This window comes from Dunckerocampus dactyliophorus, chromosome 2 (genome assembly GCF_027744805.1).
Source record: "Dunckerocampus dactyliophorus isolate RoL2022-P2 chromosome 2, RoL_Ddac_1.1, whole genome shotgun sequence".
In the NCBI taxonomy this organism is placed as follows: Eukaryota; Metazoa; Chordata; class Actinopteri; order Syngnathiformes; family Syngnathidae; genus Dunckerocampus; species Dunckerocampus dactyliophorus.
In genome coordinates, this window is record NC_072820.1 from 36,648,087 (window position 1) to 36,663,003 (window position 14,917).

Below are 14,917 nucleotides of genomic sequence, written 5' to 3' on the forward strand. Positions count from 1 at the left end.
TGGTACCGAGTACCACTGGTGGTACACAGGTACCATTTAGTAGTACCCAAGAACATTTTTTTTTCCAATAAATACATATACAGCCTGAAGTTGAATTTCAATTAAAATTTCCTTTGCTAAAATATTCACATTTAACTCACCTCTTAGAGTACAAGTCACATTTTTGAAGCTAAACCACAATGGTAAGCGGAAGTAGCAAAAACTGTGCTACTTGCAAAGCAACATGCTGTATTTTTCAGATACTTGGTGTAAACTGATCATTGATCTAGTCAGTACTGCACAAATACTGTGTGTCTTTGCAGCTGGAACATGCACATTTCCCCTCTGTGGGGATAAAGGATGAAGTGCATATCCAAAATTATGCATGATACGGAACATGAGGCAAACACAAATCGGTCATTTTATTCCTTTTATTTTCCTACTCGTACACTCACTGCTTACTTTTATAATTTCTCTTTTTACAATGACCAAAATTATATTCCCCATTTCCTGATAACAACTGGGGGATATTCCCAAAAAATAATATACAGCTTTAACCAATACGGTTATATAATTTATACATTTATTTTTGAAAATATGACTATTTCATCTTTCTATATTTCATCTTCCCATGTCACACAATGAATGGCAAGTCATGCACTACACAAGTAGTGAGTGTCGCCTGGAACTTTTCTTTGGACATTGGAAGTGATATGTAGAAGAAGGAGGGGGGGAAAAAAAGAAAAAAAAGATTAATATTTACATTTTCATTATTGATCATTTAAACAAAAACGTGGCTGTGGGGTGGGCAGTGCTTCCCCCCCACACCCGCAGGGCTCACTATTAGGTTTGGTTGGAGCACAGGCAGTGTTTTAGACTATTTGTTTTGCTTCATTACAGGACAGTGAAGTGAGTGTGATGAATAATTGGGATAAATTACCACATCTTTGGCCATTGTGAAACCAGGATTTTGAAGGAACCTGTTAAAGTGCAATCAGCTCGACTAAAAGGGAATGTTGTCATTCGGACCATCTATCCTATTAGTACTCCAATCGTCACGCAATTAGATGACAAAGAGAATGAATTGTCGGATTTGTTAAGCTTGAATGATTTTGTACTGTCAAAAATTAAGTGGGGAAACGCTTCAATTGCAGCAAAAACAAGAAAACAAGTGTTCTAAGAGGGTATAATCACTCAGTAGACTGAACTGTACAATGAAAATCAGTGTTTCCATGCAGTACCTGACTCCAAACAGGAAGACGACTCTATAAGCTCTATAATAAGGACCCTCGAGTGGTCACAGCGATATACAGAAGAATGCAGCGACCTCCACTGACAAACTGCTATTGAGCCTTTGAAATGATGCACATTTCTCTCCCCAAACACATTTGTAAATTAAATAATCGCATCAAAACAAAGTGTCATCTTTGTATCGGACGCTGAATAAATATGTGTGTAATCAAAACAATGGTGCTGTACACGCTACATGCTAGAGAAGAATATAGGCAGCCTCGTCATTTCTCTCACCTCAAGATGAGAAATTGTTGTTGTTCCCCTCAATACTAAAAAAATACCTAGAATCTAGAATGAGTGTAGAAAAAACTTTACAAGTAATTTACATCCAAGGCCATATTCCATGGAGTGGCAGGTGAAGGAACGTTTTGTGCAGAAAGCAAAGCTGGACTCTTACACCATCAGTGTCCATTTCTTAAGGTCCATTGTCCATTTGTCCTTGAAGAGTGGAGCATCAGTGTAGTTTTGTGCGTCACGTGGGGGGGAAAAAGCAGATGATGCTTGAAGAAATAAAAGGTCCATGCAAGTCTTATTACATGGCTATCCCACTACGTGCTAAAGTGTTATTTCCACATATATGATTGCCTCATAGGTTGGTCGTCGCATGAGCCCACACCTGAGCGTGTGTTAAATCCCACAACTTATATTTATCTTCAGCTTCATTTACAATTTGATCCCTTTAAGAAAAAAAATAGTGCAACCATAATATTCTTCACATATAACCAGTTAAACATATTTTCAGTCTTAACAGTTTCACTTGTGCAGCAAAGAAACACACAAAAAACACTTTCTTTCACTCAGCAAGAGAACACTGGAGTCAGGCTGTAGCCCCCCCCGAGCTCCAAGACTCTGTTTCATTGTAAAATAATAATAATGAGATGAAAAAATTTATAGACCACACAGTTCCACCATTTAGAACAGAAGCTTGCAAAAAACAGGTCACGTCACATACAAAACACAACCCTCAGGGCATTTTTCCTCCTCAACCCCAAGAAATGTCCCTCACTTGGGTTGACTAGAAATAAACTGACCAGTGCTTCATATAGCTTCTTCAACACGAGTCAGCATCCTGCTTGACAATTCCAGTTGCAAGTGAGGCAAGTGCGGTATGCAGGAGACATGTGATCACCTCTGATTTTAAGGCCTTCAAGGTATAGAATTGCCTAATCCTTCACTTTGAGTGACACCTCAAGGGTGGGAAATGGGGTGATTAAGTTTCACACATTCATCCAGCAGTGCAGGCTCGGGTTCCTCTGGCCAATAACATGGAAGTCACCAGAACCTGAAGCACATTACACACACACACACACACACACACACACACACACAAAATCTATTTTTCAGGGGGGTTATTGTTGTTTTCTAACCTAAAGATGTTACTGTGGTGTCTATTTGACTTCAAGAATGGAAGGGTTGGACTCCATGATGGCCACGATTATTTTGTCAATGTAGTCCTGTAGCCTGTAGTTAATCTCCTCCTGTTTGTGGATGGCCTCCATCAACTGGGACACAGAAAAATTAAGGTCAGTAGATAGAAATGAGTTGGAAAGGTGATGAAAATAAAAAGACCCACTGCACTGAAAGATTACCTCAGAGCGGGACACAGAGTTAATTTCAGCTGCCAAAGAGTCTGAAAATGAGGCCGACATGAGGTTCTTTGCTCCCTGGATGCTCAGGTTGATGATCTGGCCGTTCAGCTCGTCATTCTGCTCCTTTAGGCTGCGGTTGTCCTAGAGAAGAACGTCAGTACATCTACTATGAAACATGACAACAGCACGGGAGGGCATGCCGCTAATTCAACTGAAATGCTGGAATATTCCACCTGTTTGAGTCGTTTGATCTCTTGCTCCAGTTCTGCTTCACGGGTGCGGGTCTGGTACTCCTGCAGTCCAGCGCCGGGTGTGCGTCCCCTTTTTGCTTCGGCCTCCAGCTTGTACAACTGCAAGTGCTCAAGCTGTTTGCGCAGGTCCTCAATCAGCTGCAATAGATCAAAAGACATTTTCATATTTCTATTACAAACACCTGCACTAATCTATGTAATGAGATCCAATACTACTGTTTAATGTTGTGGTTGTGATGTGGGTGTGTTGATCATTTGGATACCTTATTTTGCTCAAAGAATATAATAGCAACACCTAACAAATTACATTTCAATATTTAACATATTGTTGAAGGACATGTGCAATTTTTTCACATAATCAAACTTTTTAATACAAAATACCCCAAGGATGAACAATTACAACACACTCGCTCTAAACAGCCGTGCTCAGAACAGCCGGTTCTGAGCAAGCGACCGGAGCAAGTGACGGTACCAAGAGCAACTCGGTGCATGTTGCATGTTGAAATAGGTTTCACAGAGAAAACTCAAATCTAGACCTTAAAGACTTGAGCTTTGGAGCAGCAGACAGAGTACACCTACGCTCCTGACCTTGAACAGGAACGGCTAACAAACATAAATAAATGAATCCAATTTGCTCTCATGTCCTTTGTGGCTGGAAAGTGACATCATAGGTGCTACAATCTATGCATCCAACAACAATGCAGCTCTGCTTAGTTTATGGCTTTGACATGATACTGGTTTCTTGTAGTCGCTTGCGAGAAAAAAAAAGGCAAAACTTCATCCAGGGACTGTTATCTCACAAAGTCTGAAAGGCTAACATAAACATTATTTTCATTGACGCTTGATAATTGGGCAGCCACTCCAAAGACCCAAATACTGTATGTGTACAGTATACAAGCACATGAAGTCCATCCATCCATTTTCTATACCGCTTCATCCTCATTAGGGTCGCGGGGGCATGCTGGAGCCTATCCCAGCTGACTTCGGGCGACAGGCGGGGTACACCCTGGATTAGTCGCCAGCCAATCGCAGGGCACATATAGACAAACAACCATTCACACTCACAGTCATACCTATGGACAATTTAGAGTCGCCAATTAATTAATGATTAACCTCACCTGCATGTTTTTGGGAATGTGGGAGGAAGCCGGAGTGCCCGGAGAAAACCCACGCACACACGAGGAGAACATGCAAACTCCACACAGAAATGCCCAAGGGAGAATCGAACCCAGGTCTTCCCGATCTCCAGGCTGTTCCTGTATTGGCCAACTCGACCACTAGACCACCGTGCGGCCTAACACATGAAGTCAATTTTCCATAATATGTCCCCTTTAAATTAATCTGTTGCTAACAACAGCTCTAGCATTGCATCTCATTAGACTACATTAGTCATGTAGTGCTCATGTTTAAAATATAGAGAAAGCAGGCCCACCTCCTGTGTGCTCTCCTTCTCTTTCTGGTTCTGATGGCGCTCATAGCTCAGTTTGTCAGCCATCTTCTGGCGGGACTCCATCTCTTCCTTCCACCTGTCGCTCATCACATCTGTCTCGTCTTCAAGCCTCTGTTTCTCCTAGAAAAAATAACATACATCGGTTGGGGGGTACATTCGGATTTGATTGGGGCAAGGGAACGAAAGACAGCCATGACACTCACCTCCTCTAACCTCTCAATGTTGGCTCGTAGACAAGGAACACAGGACCTCAGCTCGCTGTTCTCCTCATCTAGTTGCTGCATTCTGGAAAGTAAACATAAGCATTTCTATTTACACACTAGAAAAAATGTGTAACGTTCTCTCTCACACATCAGCACCTAAACCCATGTTGCAGCTCAGTGCCACATGGCGGCAGCATGGAGCCGTTACCATACCAGTAAACAGCTTTTCAAGGGACAATAAGGGACAAGGGACAATTGGATAGAAATGAAACTTGGATGTACTTTAGAGTAGTCAGTGTGCAGATTGTACAGCAGTATATATTAAGGCTGAATCCCGAGTCTACCCCTTTACCCTTATCTTAGCCCTTGCCCCTTGGTTTTGCGCATTCACGAGAATCAAGTGGTGTCCCAATTCTCCTTAAATCAAGGGGTAAGGGCTAATTGCTAAGGGATGTACAGCCCAAGAAACTAGGTTTGGGCAACATTTTTTTATATACACCGGTATAAATTCTTCCAATGATAAGAAAATGACTTATACCGGTATAAATGATATTTTTAAACGGAAAAAAGCAGAGTTGATGATGAATTTTTCCTGCAACTGCGTGCCGTGGTGCACTGTATTGACGCACTGGCGCCTAACGTATACCACAACAAGGTCCTCAGGTGGCAAAGGAGAGAAAATGAGCATGGCTGAAGGCGGAGGAGAAGCAAAGACTGTAGACTAAGACCACTGTAATGTGGAAGTGGTTTGGTTTCGATAGAGCAGATTTGGAGCAAGAGACCATAATATGCAAAGTTTACAAAGCACTGGTGACAACAAAAGGTAGGAACGCGACAAATTTGTTCTACTTTGAATACTTTGCACTGATCTAGTTTGGCAGAGACTAAATGTTCTTGCTGTATTGCACCGTTTGTTACCAATAAATCAATAAATGTGTTTACAATTTTAGACAAGAGTATTTAATTATATGGGTTAAGGTTTGTAGCTTTTTATACAAGACTCCGCTGAATTTAGTTACATCATCATACTGTGATACATCCTCAAAAAATTGTTATGGATGCTAAAGTCCATATCGCCCAACCCTACTGTAAACCAAGTGTTGACTTGACATGACAGGGTAGGCGGGGTCTACTCGGATACAACACAGCGGCAGAGCGGGGACTGAAAGAAACATGTAAATGTAAGTAATTATACATAATTCATTATTTTCACAGTAACAACACTCATGTTTAATTAATTATTCAATCATTTGCTACTTCACGTAAATATTCGCAATGTTTTTAATTGTTGGTTGTCGCTACGTTACAACTAGCCAGCTAACACCGATATCTAACCTAACTGCAATCTACTGCATTTTATGAACGATTAGACAATGATTAGGTGGTTGTATTTTTAAAATCGCTCGCATGGGGACTCTACATTACTGGAGACTGCTGTGACGTTCGCATTAAATATTAGCTATTTAATCATTTAATGCATATTAGTTGTCTGTCATGTAATGCAGCACAGCGTAGTGAATTATAGCCACCCTAGTCCACCAACAATTCTCATGGTGCGATATGTTTATTGTACTTAGCATACAGTATGGATGGTCAGGAAGAGATCTAAACGACATGGCCATATGCGGAGAGAACACCACATTATTGATGTTTATTCAACTTTTGGAACCTTACGTTGTTACCATCTATTTTTTTTAACTTTACTCTACTGTATTTGTTTTCAGCACACTATTACTATACTACTATTACTATTATTATTATTGTATTTACAATGAGTTAATATGTGTCATGCTTATGTGTCATTCCTGCAGGAGATGCTGAGCCAAGTGAAGTCAGTCCTCTAATACACAATACAGCACTCCTCCAGGACCATTCAAAAGCTGCAATCCCAGTATCAAAAAGTCAAATGCAGCAAAATGCCATTCTGGACTTCCTTACAAAAGAATCTGAGGGAGAACATCAATGACAATGACAGGAGGAGAGCGAGGCCAAGACAGGGAGTTTTTTAAACATTGAAATAATGCTGGATAAGGTTTATTACATGTATTACATTTGTTGATGGTCGTAAAGCTTGCTATATTGTTATTTCTATTTCATATGTATATTTAATACATTTTCTGTTTTCATGAATGTTGTTACAGTGTGGGTTGTAAGTAGTTATTTATTTGAGTTTGTTGTTTTGCAATAAATGTCAGTTTGTAAAAATGTGTGCCTTTTATTTAAAAAAATGCATCGTGAGTAGACTATGTAACATTGAAATAATGCAGAAATGTATACACCTTACTTTATGGTAGGAACAATTTAAGTATCTCATCTGCCTATGTCACAGCCAACAAGCGGTGAAGGGTGATGACGTAATGAGAATCAAGTGGTGTCCCATTTCGTAGCAGTTTCTTCCACCTTTAAGGGCTAGGGGAAAGGGTAAGACAAAGGGTAAGATGAAGGGGAAGGGCTAAGGGGTAGAATTGGGATTCAGTCTTACTATCCATTCTAAATGAATCACCACACAGTCATTATTATCTAAACACAACACGGTGGAGGTAGTTTTATAGTTAGGGGTTGCATGAGTGCTGCCAGCAATGGGGAGCTGCGGTTCATTGAGAATAAAATGGTTGCTGAAATCTGAGCGGTTTACTCATTTTCAGGAGATGTGTATAAGGGGATCTAAATCATTGCCAGGAGGTTTTGAATGATCAAGAATGTACCTGGCCTGCAAGTTCTCCACCTCCATCCCTCTCTCTCTCTCCATCTTGCTCAGTGCTTCCTTGTGACGGCGCGTTTCATGCTGCAGCTGCTCATCCGCGAGAAGCTCCTGCTCCTTCAGCTGCTCCTCCAAGGCATTGGCGCGGTGCACCAACTGAAGATTCTCCTGCCGCAGGCGAGCGTGCTGCTCTCCTGAAGCTTCGGACTCCTTCTCCAGCTCGGCCACGCGCCGCTCGAGCAGCAGCATCTGCCAAGTGGTTAGTCAACAGTCAGCGGAACGCCATCTCATCTGAAGCACTCTTTCGACAGCAGATGACCTCTCACCTTATCTGTGATGTCATTATCGGCCAGCTCCAGGATGTCGCGTGTCAAGTCGCTCACTGTGTCCAGTGTTATTGAGCTGTTCTGCAGAAGATGTCTACAAGGAACAAAGCATAGCTCAACATCACCTCAAGTCTGATAAACATTTGCTTCGCTATCGAAAACAAAACCTTGAGAACTCTTGCTGATTTTGCTTACCTTGCCACCTTCTTGCTGGACAGCCTCTTGCCAGCACTGGATGGGGAGACGAATAACAGGAAAGTGGTCAGGAAGCAAAGAGTGATAGAGGAAGGAGACACTATCTTTTGATAGTCGCCTTATCTGCGCCGTCCCTTTCTGCTAGTAGAGCAAAGGGGGTTTGACAAATTCTAACTCTATTAGAGTGAAAATGAGACACAGTAACACAGCAAACTATGACTTCTAAAGTTAATCTAGAAAGTGCTGATCTAGGCTCAGTTTTTCCTGCCAAACCATGGTGCATGAGTATAAAAAACGCTACTATTTCAAACAGGATTTTACTCTATAATGTGCTCCTTTCACCATTTTTACAACTGAAAGCAGATTAAATTGGATTTCTGGGTTACTTCTGGGTTCCCGTAACTCTACTGCTACTGGCCAGTAATCCTGGATCAGCAAGTATTTTCTGTCAACAGCTATTTTAAAAGTGTGAAGAGGATTGTGTAAAAAAAATAGACAAAAACATTGAAATAGGCATGACTTACCTGTATTGTCTGGTAAGACAACTCAAACAACCTAACTATTTTCCCCAGTGCAAGCTAACCCTGAGGATGAGGATGCCAATGAAGAATCTAAAGGATGTTTTTTAAAATGATCACACAATCTCTGAAACTATGTGGTGTGTGTATGCAAATGCAACACAACATGCACACATACACGATGGGTACATGCGTTAATCTAATCAACACTGCACACACGGCCACAGGGCAGAGTTGTGTTACCTAGTCATCTCTAGGAAATTGAGGCGAGTGGAGAGGTCCTCGAGGCGACTTATTTGTTTGTGACACTGGCTACAGAAAAAGTCCAGCGCCTCCTCCCTGAGGAAGCTCTGGAAGCAGTCAGGGAGAGGAGCAGGTGCGCTGGAAGGAGGGGGAAGAAGGAGAGGAGGAGAAGGAAGCGGTGAGTGATAAACAAGCAAGGGGTGCATCAAGGTGGGGAAAAGATCCCTCTGGTATGTTGGGGTAAAGTGTGAGGGCTCCATGAGGAGGACTGTGGAGGGTGACTGGGGGAATAGTCTAGAGACGTGGAGATAAAATTTCCTATCCTTGCAAGACGAACCCAGAAAATCTACTCCCTTGCGAAAAACAGATTAAATACATAGTGGAGTAAATCAACGGAGAAGCCTGTGTGCTCTCCTCATAGCCATGATGCTGATTGTTCATTCAAGGAGTGAGTCAGCCCTTCCATTACGCAAACTATCTGGCGCGCGTTTCTGTTTGCTAAGGCACAAAAGCACAGAAGGGCTTGTCCAAGTGTCATAGGCACTAATGTCCTAAGCCATTTATTTCTACCTTCTACCTACAAATGGATGCCCGTGCATTTTTACATGTCTAACAGAGGTCATCAAACAGGCTTATACTGTATACTGTATATGTAGATAAATAATGGTGTGCATATGTAGACGGCGCTGCTGAGCATGACACATTCACAGCGAGTGGGTGAAGCTTGTGGGATGCAGTATGATTTTCCGAAACAAAGCACATATTCTGTAGACAATTTGTTACTTTTAGATTATGTTTAACACAACCTTCTAAATGTTTGGAATACAACAATACCATCAGTAGTACAGTAGTCTGTGTTCATTTTGGATAACAGCATAGAAAACTCAACAACCAGCCATTATTGTCTAAATAGCTGGTAACACAAGTGAGTACCAAGATAATTCTGTCTTGCCTACAGTCAATCATGGTGGTGGTAGTGAAATGGTCTGGGGATGCACGAGTGCTGCTGGGGAGCTGCGGTTCATTGTGGTGAGACAAGAATTCCAAGATGTACTGCAGCATGGGCCGCAGGGAAGTTTTCTTCAACATGTACTGTGACATTCTATTTACCAAAAATACTGTCCCTTTGGACCCAATTTGGACATGTTCGCTGAGAGTTGTACTCACATGTGTTGTATTAAGACAAAAAAGGCTGTGTGTTAACTGATTTTAAGTACATAGTACATCTATATGGCAATATAAGATGTAGACTAACTACTCTAAAGTATATACCAGTTTTGTTGAGAAGAGATAAAATGATTGCTAAAATGTGAGGGATGTACTCACTTTTGTGAAATACTGTATATTCAAGTTGGTTCCTTGTTGTTTTTAAGTATTTCTACATTTCAAGCAATGATGTATTCTAATTAGGCATTTGATTACATTTCCTTGACTGACTATGGCGGGACTAAACTAACATGATGGATGGGAGAATCTCTCTGAATGTTCTTAGCTCCTGCTTCCAACCTAGTGTCATAGTGAGCAGAATATCGCTGCCTGGAGGAGTTGTGCCATATTCTTCATGATTTGCAAACTAGTTGAGACTAGACTCTAGTTGAGACTAAACAACAGTGCCTCTGCTGGTTGCAGTCAGATAGTGCACCGGTTTGATTAAATGGCTTCAAGACATTAATAACGTAATAATCCATTCCACACACCTGTTTATTTTCATGCCAGTTGGTGGTAAAACTAGCTGCAAGCGGTTTAGAACTTCTGGGAAAGGAAAATCACAGAAACGTGCAAATGATCCAGCTTAAGAGTTCCCAGTGAAAGAGTGAGTAAGAGTGCGGAAAAGGTAGGAGAACACAACAGGTACCTCATTGGACAGATAGGACATGTTTAATGAACTAAAACTAAGCCACAGAAAACCACAGTGAGACAAGAGGAATGAACTATGTAGTCACTTATCTTGACCTTCACCACAAAAGGAGACAGACAGGAAAGGACGTCTGCAGATATCTTATCACAGTTTGACCTCAAAGTTTTTAAAAAGGTGGCATTTGGGCCAGAACAGTGCCAATAAAAACACTCTCTAATCAAGATTAATTTGACAGTCTGCAACAAATTATAGTCTTTTTCAGTGAAATATCATTGCGGTGTCCCCATTTCAAAATAATGTCTTGGATTGACAATAGTACCTGGGAGAGAGCAGAGAGGAGACATTGATCTGCTGAGGTGTCTGTGCCAGAGGCGAGTTGGCCACACCTTCCTCAGTGCTCTCCAGCAGCAGCTCTGAAGTATTGCTCTCCCCAAAATCTTCAAAGTGCTCCTCCTCGCCACTGATGACGGTCACCAGGGAGGGGTTGTGCAGTTCAGAATTGAGGGAGAAACTGTGAGAGGAAGCACAGAACAATGCTCAACTATATGGTTATGGTATATTATTATATGCATTAAAGAAGCAATAGACTCTGCCTCTTATTTATGGAATGTGGACGTATTTTAGAGTAGTCAGCGTACAAGCTTGTAAAGTAATAACTACTAGTTATATCTAGGGATGACTGATATTATCGGCCCGATACCAGAACGTGGTGGGTTGTCAAAACAGCACTAATGGTGAGGCGGGTAGCGGGAATGTAAAAAAAAAAAAAAATAGCGGCAGGCAGTTGCGCAGGAGACTCCTCGGCTGAAAATGCCTTGCTGCCGGATTCACCAAACTTGTGGAGTTCCTCAAGCCACACTTTGCCATGCCCAATCACAAGTATTTCTCAGATGTTTGCTTACTCGAGTTGAACTAATTTGTTTACAGCCACGTTGAGAAAGGAATTGCTGATGCTGTATCCATTAGCTTCACAAAATATATGTATTAATTCCATGAAAGGAGACGTGATGCTGCACATATCGGTATCGGTATCAGTTGATATTGCAATCAGATATTAAGAGTTGGACAATATTGGCATATTGAATATCGGCAAAAAAGCCAATATCGGACATCCCCTGTTATATCCAAGTTTCACTTGTATAGTATTCTCTTGAGAAAAGTGTTCAGTCAAACCTTGGTTTTTGTGCGCCCCACTTATGTATGATTAATTTTTAGGTCAAAATTTTGCCTCGGTCTTCGTACACCATCTTGGTTTTGGTACAGTATTGCGTGTAGCAAAGTTGTCCATTTGCCTTGCACTACATCGTTCCACAAAATCGAGTGCCCCAACAAAGCACCCTACACGTTGCTGACTTACTGTCCATGCATTTTTTACTGAGTGCGACTGTTGAATAACCCGCCATGGGGCCAAATGACGTTGTGGGTGTAAGCACTTTGATAGAGAAGGTAAGAAACACTATTAAATTCCATCTCACCGAGAAGTCCACATCAACAATAAGTTCCATGCATCAGTCATTTATAATTATTTCACATTGTTTTCTGCATATTAAACTATATTTTTTTTCTATAAAATGTACCTTTTGTTAATATTTTTGGGTTTCTGGAAAGAATTAATTAGATTTACATTATTTCGTATGGGAAAGTCGATTAATCTGAAGCTTGTTGTTTCGATTAATCGAGTAATCGGTTAGGCCCTAAACGGACCAAATCAATATGAAGCCAACACAAATAGTTAGTACAGTGTGGGCCATAAGGTTCCATACATTGTAAAATGTAGATTGTTTTTGTGTTTCAGATCAGATCCCCAGATCTCTCCCGTCTTGATTTCTATCTTTGGGGGAACTTGAAGGCCATGGTGTAACAGGTGAAAATACCAGACATAAATCATCTCAAGGAACATATCACCAACACCATTACATGCATAACTTCAACTGTGCTAATGCAAGTTCATCAACAGTGGTATTAATATGTGTTTTCAAAACAATAGTAATCATATAGAGAACATTATGTAAATAAAAACCGTTGTCCAAAATGAATGATTATTTTTCCGATGTATGGAAACAAACCTATGGCTCACCATGTAGTTCGCAACATATCTTGAAAGAGGCAAAATATTGATCACTGTTTTCCGAAGTCAAAGTTGATTTGTGTGAATATCTTGTTTTGCCTAAAACACAAAGATAATAGGTCTGCTTTCATGGATGACTAAGGAAATTAAAAATTAGTCACATCTGAGAGGCTGAAACCAAAAACTATTAATCGAATACCAAAGGTGTCAATTAATTGGATAATCGATTAACCATCTATTCACCAATTAATTTTTGATGCTGTAATTCAGAATAAAACAAACCCACTTTAAAGCCTATTCAAGTGCAGTCGTCCCTCACAATATCGCAGTTCGATTATCATTGCCTTGCTATGTCACGGTTTTTCAGAAATGAATTAATAAATGATTGGTGTTTCGTGGTAGCCTATGGTCTATTATTAGTCAAAACATATTGAAATACAAGTCATATGTAGTATTCTGGTCACTTGGCGGCAGTAATACCTTATATTACATTACCGTAACACTGCATGAAGTCATGAAGTCAGCCATTGCATGTCCGACATGATAGAGTGAAAAAAGTTCTCCCCTCATCCCGTGTGGAATTGGTACATTTTTGGCTTCTCGAGTTTAGCGAAATAAAATGAAAGCTAACTTGTTAGCTCACTAGCGGTTGTCTCGAGCCCCTGCAGCGTAGGAGTTGCAATGTGGCGTAAACAATGAATAATAGGCGTGTAAAGGTGACTATAGGGATGTTATTTCATGTCTACAGGTCTCTAATAATCTTAAAACGTATTTAGAAAGTCATAAACAGGTTTTCTATGCTCTAACTACAAAAATATTGCATTTATTAACATTGAATCCTATATCGCGGAAATTAATTTAACAGTAGTTGGGTCTGGAACCAATTCACCGCTATAAACGAGGGACGACAGTACAATTAATCTGGCCATAGGAACAGCAGCAATCTGGACAAGTCTTTGAGGGTAATCTGCTAATTCACATTAATCCTAAAGGCTGCTTTGGCTGCAACAAAATGCCTTGTGCCTTGGTGGAAAACCATGATCCTTCAAGATGTGTGGAGAGAATCATAGTGGAATCATAGTGGGAGCAAAACAGTTGAGGCTCTTAAATGACCAGTTTTTACAAATTCCAAGATAGAGCCATTGAGTAGATCTGGAGATTGATGTACAATATTTCAGTGATCCTTATTTAAAAAGGAAAGCTGAAAAGCTGGCATTTCCTGTTTTTCGACAGGATACGTTGAGAGCCTAAGCACACTCAGGATGAGGATGTCCAAATCAGCAAAAAAAGCTTGCTTTCTCAGCATACAAGGCCCATTTTCTTGTTCACAATTCAGGTGCTATTTTGCTGTCTTATTCAAAGATAAAAGTACCACAGTGCGTGGGGTATGCATTGGAAAAAATACTTTACAAGTTCAAGGACACTTCAGTCTCTTGACTGGGCCTCTGCAGCAGTGCTCTGAGCAAACATTAGGCAGAACTGGTTAAAAAGTAACACTATCAATTTTAAAGCCACTTACCCTTTACCCGGGTTCTTAGCACATGGCCCCATATTGAGGTCCCTCACACAGAGGGTCGGTGAGGCAAGCGAACGCATCTTAGAACGCCCTCCACTGCCCTGGCGTGAAAGCCTAGGAGCAACTGGAGTTAAAACCCCAGACAACCAGAGTGGAATCCTGAAGTCTTACGATTTACACCAACTGGAAACAAAAGCAAGACTAGAACAAGGTCCTAGACTTTGCAGAGATCTACCACCCAACAATGCCCTGTGGCGGATGGCACATCGTCTGTACCAGCAGACTGAATCAGAGAGGGTTGACTATGAGAGGGTTAATCAGATTTGAGGCTAAGCAACAACCATCAGACAGTCTTGCGGACTGTCCGAGGGCCAAATGTGTGTGGGGACACAGGTGGGGGGAGGCTAATCCAGTTACAGTCTTAATCCCTCGTCCAGTGCATAGTAGCATAGCCTGTTTTTGGTTGATGGCTCTTGCTTGCCTCCAAAACTCAATCAACTTAATGACATTTTTCCCACTAAGCGTCAGTGAATTGGTTTCAAATGTGATTGCTTCAACTTCAACTGATGAGGACAATTCCAGAAATCAATCAACAAAAGTCAGATGAGGTTCCATGTTCTGCAACACTGTGACACTGGAATAGTGTTCCTGTCAGCAAGACTGGTGTCATTGGGCAAAAGAGGGAATCGGCTTATTCCAAGAGAAAACAACAAAAGAGCTGAGCTCA

The 14,917-nt window shown here is 41.1% G+C and overlaps 1 protein-coding gene across 3 annotated transcripts in view; it reads right to left on the reverse strand.

The window, feature by feature from the left end:
* Positions 1-396: 396 nt before the first annotated feature.
* The window catches only part of rab11fip3 (RAB11 family interacting protein 3 (class II)), a 37,014-nt gene continuing 22,493 nt past the window's right edge, over positions 397-14,917 (reverse strand). For 2 of the 3 annotated variants that reach the window (XM_054766948.1, XM_054766950.1), the window contains 10 exons: positions 10,926-11,117; positions 8,749-8,886; positions 7,988-8,023; positions 7,793-7,886; positions 7,471-7,715; positions 4,766-4,847; positions 4,545-4,682; positions 3,095-3,250; positions 2,862-3,002; positions 397-2,774 (listed from right to left, as the gene is read on the reverse strand). In XM_054766948.1, coding sequence (XP_054622923.1) covers positions 2,661-2,774; positions 2,862-3,002; positions 3,095-3,250; positions 4,545-4,682; positions 4,766-4,847; positions 7,471-7,715; positions 7,793-7,886; positions 7,988-8,023; positions 8,749-8,886; positions 10,926-11,117 — 1,336 coding nt within the window. In that variant the 3' untranslated portion in view covers positions 397-2,660. The remainder of the gene's footprint in view (positions 2,775-2,861; positions 3,003-3,094; positions 3,251-4,544; positions 4,683-4,765; positions 4,848-7,470; positions 7,716-7,792; positions 7,887-7,987; positions 8,024-8,748; positions 8,887-10,925; positions 11,118-14,917) is intronic. The other variant, XM_054766949.1, reaches the window with a different exon arrangement.